The following is an 8,656-nucleotide window of genomic DNA, read 5'->3' as shown; positions in this document are numbered from 1 at the left end:
AGGTTAAATAACTTTTACAGGGAGGAGTGTCTGGGAAGGGGAGCTAAGAGGATAGTAGAGGCATAGAATGGCAGAGAGAGGGAAAGAGTAGAGAAGTGGAGGCCAGCAATGGTCATGTGGAGAGAGAGAGGAAGGGAATGCGGAGAGAGGAGGAAGGAGCAAGAAGGCAAGAGAGGGGCAAGAGTAAGAGAGGGAGGAGGGGGCAAGGACTCCCTTTTATAGTAGGCCAGGCCTATCTGGCTGTTGCCAGGTAACTATGGGGGTGGAGTCTAGACAGAATACCAGGGGCTTGAGGCGTTGCCTTATGTGACTGATGGCCACAGAATTACAGAGAGCTGAGTCCTCACATCAGAAGTCTGGTGTCTGGGGGCATGGCAAACATGTCCCTTGCAGGAACACCTGCTGGGCCTCCAGGGTTTAAACTTAGCTCAACCAGAAAATAGGCTTTTCACAGTCCCACAGAAGGGTGGAGGAAAAAGAAGTGGGGTGGGGAGACCAAAGACACTGAATGTAAAAAGCACTTAGAGAAGAGAGAGTTATTAATATTGAGGTGGCACCAAGATTTCTGTGTCCATTTGATGTCACAGATGTCACTCATACTTGTGACCTCATTTTGAGACAGCAAACAATGACTATGAGTCAAAAGGGACGTAATTCTCAGAGATCAACCAGGCCTAGATATAAGAAGAAAAACCCTTCGTGAAAGGTCAGTATGTCCATGAAAGGACTCTGCGTAGCCAGATGCCCTGAACTGTGAGGAGAGGCATTGACTTCCAGAGGCCTTTCAAAAGCAAAGATGAACTTTGCCAGCTCACCCACCCCCTGGACAGAGGCAGGTAGGAAGCCAGAAAGTTTGTCCCACTCTCTGTGCTTATGAGGGATTATGAGGGGTAATCAGCACATGTTGAAAAGAAACACAAAGGAAATCAAGACTCTAAACATCAGTGAATTCAAAGGTAAACACAAACACTATTGTCACCTATAATAGTTAACATTAATATTTATATTCTCTGAGAGCCAGGAATGCACTGAATACAACTATGGCTTAAAACCAGGGCACCACTTGATAAGCTTAAGAGCATTATCATGACTGGCATCAAGTCTCTATATTCCCTTTAGCATCCTATAAATGAAAGTCATTAGATAACAGCGGGTAACTGTTCTACAAGGAGTTACCAAAAGAAGCCTAAGGGAAGATATGTAACTTGTAAAGGGCAGAGAAAAGAACAGAAAAACAATTTCCATACAATGAAAGAGAAAGTTGCTCGGCACATGGACATTTAACACATGGGGTCCTCAGCTAACATTTCAAACACAATATTCCAAACTTTTATGTTTCTGTGGTGTTACAGGAGGGAAGCAGATTGCAGAAATAGGAAGTCAGATGTCCAAGAGCAATTGCATAGTAACTTGAGTCAAATTTAGAATTCCTGACTCCTGATTTCTCACTCAGCTCTCTTCCTGGGAATCTCTTCTTTGTGTAGAATACAGGGCTAAGTATTCCTTTGAAGGAAATGATAAGGGAACTAAAACACAGACCACATACATTGACGAGGGGACGACTGAGGTTGGTACACAGCAGCAGTATCCCTGAGTGACTGCCAGAGGCCAGAACCAAAGTAGCAGGCTAGGTGCGCTCCAGAGAAGTGAGGTTCCAGAGCAGATACCATGGTATTCAAGGCAATGACCAATAGAACAGTGATGTTCATGTTAGTCATGTACATTGCACATCCATAAAATATAGAGACATAAGTTCAAAATTAAAAAACAAAACACACATTTTCTGAAATATTGCCCATAGTTACGAACATTTACTTTTTCGGCTGTTAGTTGTTAGGTAATAACAATTTTGCAAAACATAGTCAATAACAAAAATGTAAACACGCATACGTGTGCACACACACACACACACACACACACACACACACATACACACACACAGTCTCCTGAGACACCAAGACAGGGATCACAGAATATCTTGCCCAATGTATAGCCCATGGCAGGCTTTCCAGTAGTAACATCCGTGGTTATCTCATTTATGTAGCATTTTTATTCAGCTTCTTTTAATAACAGATTAAAACAGAGCGAGAATATAACTATAAATGCATAAGAGAAAATATAAAATTATCAGACAGAAAAATCCAAATAAAACGGAATTCACTTAGTATAAAGAGTAACAGTCTTCAGACTTTCCAGAGGGTTAAAAGATAAGCACTGTATTGTAGCACGATGTGATCCTTATGGGGATGTGAAATCATCTAGAAAGGTTTTGAGACATGTTGTATCTTCTACTGAAAATGGTCAAAAAAAAAAACCCTAAAAATTTAAAAATTATCAAAAATTTACCTAAAAGTTTTGGAAGAGAGAACCTATAGAACAGTCTTGCTCAGACTGTGAAAATCCTTCTCGGCCTTTATCCTGAGACATCCAGTTCACTATTATCCTGTATAATAAAAATAACCCTCGGGATAAAAATCTCTCGTGTACGCTGTAAAATAAACAAAGCTCTACTGGCTTTCTTTGCATCACTGATGTGGTACTTCAGGGGTACCGTGGTCCCTAGGTAGTTCTTTGAAGGAAGTTTTCTTTTATGTATATTCAGGGGCCAGGAAAGAACAGAGATGAGGGAGGCTCAGAGTGCACCCCGTTGCTTAAACAGTCATCTTCAAGTCCTGGTTTCCACAGGGTAATCTTCTTTCTGAGCCCCCCATGAGATGAGAGACAGTTTTAGGCAACATGTAAACTTCGATCATCTTAACCTGGAAGAGAGCACTCCAGCTCCCACTGGCTGGTGGACACCACCCTTTCCTTTTTTTTGTTCTTTTCTTTGACAACATCAAAATTCTAGAAGATAGCAATCAAGTGCCATTTTCGGTGGCAGATGTTTATCACGATGATCTTCTGACCAACAGAAGCAATGTGTCTTGAAGAGACATTTATTTCTTTCCTTCCCAGAAGAGCTCTTAGCAGGCTCAAGGCAATCCGGGGAATGAGAGGTCAACTGCTATGTAAGACACCATTTAAATATCCCTGAGTGAGGAAGTGGGGTGGGATCTGCATTCCTTCGCATCTCATGAAGTTGAGCAGGATGCACTCATCTCTCACAAGAAAGAACCCGTGTCCCATCCACCCTCAGAGTGGAATTCACAGTGGCACTTGGTTCACAGTGCTGTGGTAAGACCCTTCAGGAGCACAGTATCCAGGCGTTAGCTGGACAACAATCAGGTCCCCATCATTTATCTGGAGGTGTTCGCAGAGAGTATCTGAAGCATTTACAGTCAAGTAAACTTTATCTTTGAAAGCCAAAGAGGTCACCACAGTGAAGACAACCCTTCGACCATTGTTCAGCATTGGAATAGAGATGGAATTATGATCCTCCCGGAAATGAAGGTTGATCTTGACCTCCTGGAAAAAGGAGCCCTTCAGGTAGATGAGATAAAGCCCATCGCAGTTGATGACAACCGAATTGTTCTTCACCTCCATAGTTTGATACTCATTCTTGTATGAGCTGATGAATAGTTGCCCATTCTCACATCCTAAAAAGAATTGAAAATAAGATTATCCCTAACAAAATATGAGATGAGAACCCTCTAGTGTAGCTAGAGCAGATGAAGAAAAAGTAACAAGGAGGGAGACTTTGGAAAAAATGAAAGCAAAAGAATGCTGTGGTATATTGATGTCTCAGACCAGCTGCATCTGTGGGGTAGAGGGAAAGGCAGAGCCGATGGCAGTCTTCAGGAGAGTGTAAGATGAGGGTTAGGAGTCAGAGTTGGGAGATTAAAGCCATTGTCACCTCAGACATATGGTAGGACAGACAGGTTCCAATATCCCCTGATTTTTTTTCAAAAGCAAGAAATGACAGGCATCTTCAATCCTTACTCTCCAGCTGAGTGCATAGACTACAACAAAGGTTGGCAGGAGTGGAGCAACAGGGCCTGCATTGCCTTGGTCCTGACATCCCTGATTATCTTGACTCAGAGCAACTGCCTTTAGCCATTCCCTACACCTTTCCACCTGACCATGAAATCCCTATTTTCCACACGCTCCTGGGAATCGGCCTCACTGATAGCATTACTAAGTGGTCTTTGGCAGCAGTCCAATAAGCTCAGGATGCTTGTGGAATCAAAGTGAGCACGGTCCCGGGAAGCAGGGAGAAAGAAGCCAAAGACATAGCCATGTGCTTCTTCCTTCTACATCCTATAACTAGCATTTCCTGGAAGGTGACTTGGGAAGAGTCACTGCCACCGAGAAAGAAAAGGAAGAGGAAGAAGAAAAGAGGGAAAAGAGAAAGAGGAAGAGGAGGAAAAAGAGGACCAGCTGCATCTGGAAGGTTTGTCTGCATCTGGAAGGTTTGTGCCAGGCCTTTCCAGAAGCAAGTCCCAAAGCCCAAGTTTCTCACAGTTCTGCATCAGCCTGAGTATTACCTTGGATGGCTAAGCAACCACATCATATACACCTACTCTGGCTCATAGTCCTTGTTGATAGGAAATAACAGGCCCCTAGTGTTGACCCCAATTCAATAAGGCTTACTTTGTACCGGGCCCTAGATCTGTACTTTGAATCAAAAATAAGAATAACTTATTGAGGGCAAAATGTACTTCCCATTTCATTTGGAGAGCTTAATAAAGCCTTGAAAACTCATATAGAAACTTCTGGTAGTTGGCTGTGATCAAGAGCCAAATGATATTCTTTTGATCAAAGTATCAGGTTTTCTTCATATCTAGCCTTCCAGGCTCTCCTTAAGGTGTCATCATGTTACACCCAGGCACATTTAGAATCCATAGATGAAAACCAAGTGAAATTCCTACCTAAAAAGTATTTGGGGGGGGGGGGATTAAGGGATTAAGAAAGGCTACTACAAAGATAGGCACTTCTTTGGTTACTAGTCCCCTTTTGGGGATGATGATGATGATGATGATGATGATGATGATCAGACTCCAACAATTTGGAGATGCAACACTTTTCTATGGGAAATGACAGAGCCTATATTCTGAAGAAAATTAGGACTACAGACAAGAGCCTATTAAAGACATGGGTACAAGGCTATAGAAACATGTCTCCTGCTGAAGATAAGGCCCTGAGCTCAGCTCAGTTCCTCTCTCTCTCTCTCTCTCTCTCTCTCACACACACACACACACACACACACACACACACACAGAGACAGGCACACACTCACACGTGCTCATGCACATACGCGTGCACACACACAAAACCAGGTACTCTGGACTACAATCACATCTATGAGGATGTAAAGACAAGAGGATCTCTGGAGTTCGCTGGCCAGCCTATTTGGCTAAACCAGTGAGCCTCAGGTATGGTAAGAGACCTTGTCTCAAAATATAATGTGAAGAGTACATGGGAAGATACCCAGCGTCAACACCTGGCCTCCACGTGCACACACACACAAACACACGCACACACACAAACACACACACACACACACACACACGCGTGCTCATAAACACAGACACACATGTACCACACAGATACACACAATAGGTACGTAAAGATCAGCTAAACTTTCAGTAATACTTACTGGGAACTGCTGCTCTGAGACTTTGGATTGGAGGATCCTTTGCCTACAGAAGGAAAAGATGGATATTTAGAGAAAAAGAAAACAGAAATGGATACTGCAGCCCACAGGAACAGTCAATACCCGACGGAAGACTTAGCTTTTCTGTGAGGATTTGACCAGGACTAGCTACATGCCCTTTGCTTTCCTATATTACTACACGTCTCTTCTAATAGGGGAGGATCACTTTGCAAGCACCTGAACTCTGTCTTCATTTCTGCCAAACTCTTTTTTGGTTTATTATGTTGGTTCACGGAGCCCCAGTTCTACATTAAATACAAGCACACTTAATAGGCCTAAAAACAAAAACAACAACAACGGCAAAAAACAAAAACAAAAACAACAACAACAAAAAAAACAACCTCACAGACTCTCAGAACAAACTAGGAGAAAGTTGTGGAAGCTTCTTGTGTGCTTTCTCTTCCACTGCATCTCAGGAGTAAGCATACCCTGTTTTCAAGGGTCAATACAGCCTGCTCTAATCTGTCAGAACACAGTATGTTTCAATTGGCTTTAATATTTTTTTGCATTAATTTATTTTGTACACTAGTGTGTGTGTGTGTGTGTGTGTGTGTGTGTGTGTGTGTGTGTACGTGTTTGCACTCGCCATGGAACATGTGTGCATGTCAGAGGACAATTTGGTAGAATCAGTGTAGAATATCCTTCTACCTTTACATGGTTTCAGGAGCTCAGACTCCGGTTGTCGGGATTGGGGCCAGTGCTTTTACCCACTGAGCCATCCCACCAGCCAAATTAGCTGTTTTTCAGCCTTGGATCTTTCCCTTCTCTTCAACAGCTTGAGAAACCTAACATGAGTCAAGTAAGTGCATGGCAGCAAGAAGTCAAACAGTAAGAAGCTTGATAGAAGCTCACAGGACTTAGCAGCCAAAAGGCCAAGAAACTCAAGATGGAACCAAGTCATAGCAAAAGGGCAGAAACCTATGAAAAGCATATTCATGTCTGTTAAAAACAGAAACATCCTTGTACACACTGAGTTATCTCTCAAAGAATGCATCAAGAAGCCAGTTTACAGATGCTGACCCTGGAAAAATAATTAGCAGTCTGAGGTCACAGGTCACAAGTACTAGGGACTCTTTCTACAATTTTAGAAGGGAGTTATATGGTGTACTCCCTACTAACGAGAGAGAGAGAGAGAGAGAGAGAGAGAGAGAGAGAGAGAGAGAGAGAGAGAAATGCCCACTATTCCCACCAAGAACAACAGCCGAAGGCATTTTTTGGCAGAAAATCCTGATTGGAGGCTTTGGAGCAAATTGTTTTCCTTCCCTGAGCAGTAAAATCCCTGCTTCCCACTCTCCTGGCAGACTAGTTACCCTCAGTCAAGAGGATTCCACTGGGGACTCCCCATACCAATGAGGAATCCCCTACTTCTCTTTTAAACAGGGTAACAGGCCTTCCTGGGCTAAAATCAACAGGCTTCATAGGGAGGAGATAGGGCTTTCCAGGAACGCCCCCCTCCCCCTCTCCAGGCCCCTAGACTGAAGAAAATCAAGATGAGAAGTGATGAGTGTGTGGGAGAAAGGTTGCCTTGGGTAGGCATCCAAGTCTTGGCTCCTGGCCCTTTGCATGCTGTTTCTTAGCGTTTTAGGGAGTGTTCTAGAAGACCTCTCAAAAGGCCTATAACCCCCTTCACCACAATCCCCTAGACAAATAAACTGCCCTCTGCTCTGGGACTCATCCCCGGTCATCTACAGAGTGGCATAGCGCTCAGCACAGCATGCAGCTCTTGGGTTCTGATACCAGATAAGCAAGTGCTGGGTGATCTTAGATTAAGTATCACAATCTCCCTGGGCCTCAGATTGTCCTCTAAACATCACTACAACACTGTGGGTATCCATGTCAGGACCAGCTTCCCATGCAGTATACATCCTGTGACTTCTATACTTAAACTACTCCCCAAAGAGCAATAAATACATAAAGGAACAGACAGAACAAAACTAGTCAGTGAGGTGGCACACACCTTTAATTCCAACAAAGGAGGCAGAGGCAGGTGGATCTTATCCTGGTCTACATAGCAAGCTCAGGTTGTGTCTCAAAACACAGAAACAAAACAAAGTTGGCAACCTGGAGATAATGAGGTAATCAAAAGTGAAGACAGAGGAAGTTTCCCCATTCACAAATTTACTTCAAGCTCTCTGATATCAAAAGACTTGTGACTTGATTTCTTTCTTTCTTTCTTTCTTTCTTTCTTTCTTTCTTTCTTTCTTTCTTTCTTCCTTCCTTCCTTCCTTCCTTCCTTCCTTCCTTCCTTTCTCTTTCTTTCTTTCTTTCTTTCTTTCTTTCTTTCTTTCTTTCTTTCTTTCTTTCTTTCTTTCTTTCTTCCCCCCTCCTCCTGGTGCTGGGGATTGAACCTAGGGCCTTTCACATTCTAAGAAAACACTTCACCAGTCCTCCTCCCACCAACCACACCTCCAGACATCCTAAAAACCTTGTGATTATGACAGTGTCTTGCTAACATTAAATTCACTGGGCACATGGTTTGATTATTTCTACACTCTGACTTTGTGAAAGACTCTAAGAGGTTCCTGTGTGTGGTGTGTGTGTGTGTGTGTGTGTGTGTGTGTGTGTGTGTGTGTGTGTTTATCTTTTTGTTGTCCTGATGCTATAGGAGGAACTATGACCAAAAGGCATCTTCTGGAACTGAAATGTCAAGAGGCAGAGAGGGAAGCAAATGTGACTTCCTCCACTGGTTTGATCTTCTGCAACCCCTAGCATCCTGCTCCTTCTCCCAAAGGTTACCTAGAGTGGAAATTAGCATACCCTCAGAAACCTCTTAGAAATAACCAGTAAGTGGATTCAGGTAATTCTGTGTACTGGAAAAAGATGATACTTCCTGCTTCCTGAACTTTTTCTGCTCTCATTCTGGGCACCTGATGCTGCTCCCACTACCCAACTGCTCAGAGACACTCCCAACTGCCCAGAGACACACCCAACTGTCCAGAGGCACACCCAACTGCCCAGAGGAAGCCCCACACCTCCCAGAGTCACCCCAACTCTGCCCACAGACACATCCAACTGCCCAGAGGAAGCCCTACACCTCCCAGAGTCACCCCAACTCTGCCCACA

At 43.6% G+C, this 8,656-nt stretch overlaps 1 protein-coding gene across 1 annotated transcript in view; it reads right to left on the bottom strand.

Annotated features, from left to right (window-relative positions):
• Positions 1–2,237: 2,237 nt before the first annotated feature.
• Tnfsf4 (TNF superfamily member 4) overlaps positions 2,238–8,656 on the bottom strand; it is a 21,637-nt gene continuing 15,218 nt past the window's right edge. The window contains exons 2-3 of the mRNA XM_021199336.1: positions 5,537–5,579; positions 2,238–3,536 (exon numbers count right to left, since the gene is read on the bottom strand). Coding sequence (XP_021054995.1) covers positions 3,145–3,536; positions 5,537–5,579 — 435 coding nt within the window. The 3' untranslated portion in view covers positions 2,238–3,144. The remainder of the gene's footprint in view (positions 3,537–5,536; positions 5,580–8,656) is intronic.

Source organism: Mus pahari, chromosome 5 (assembly GCF_900095145.1).
Source record: "Mus pahari chromosome 5, PAHARI_EIJ_v1.1, whole genome shotgun sequence".
NCBI classification, from domain to species: domain Eukaryota; kingdom Metazoa; phylum Chordata; class Mammalia; order Rodentia; family Muridae; genus Mus; species Mus pahari.
The sequence above is the reverse complement of the archived record's forward strand: the minus strand, read 5'-3'. Positions and strand labels throughout refer to the sequence as shown.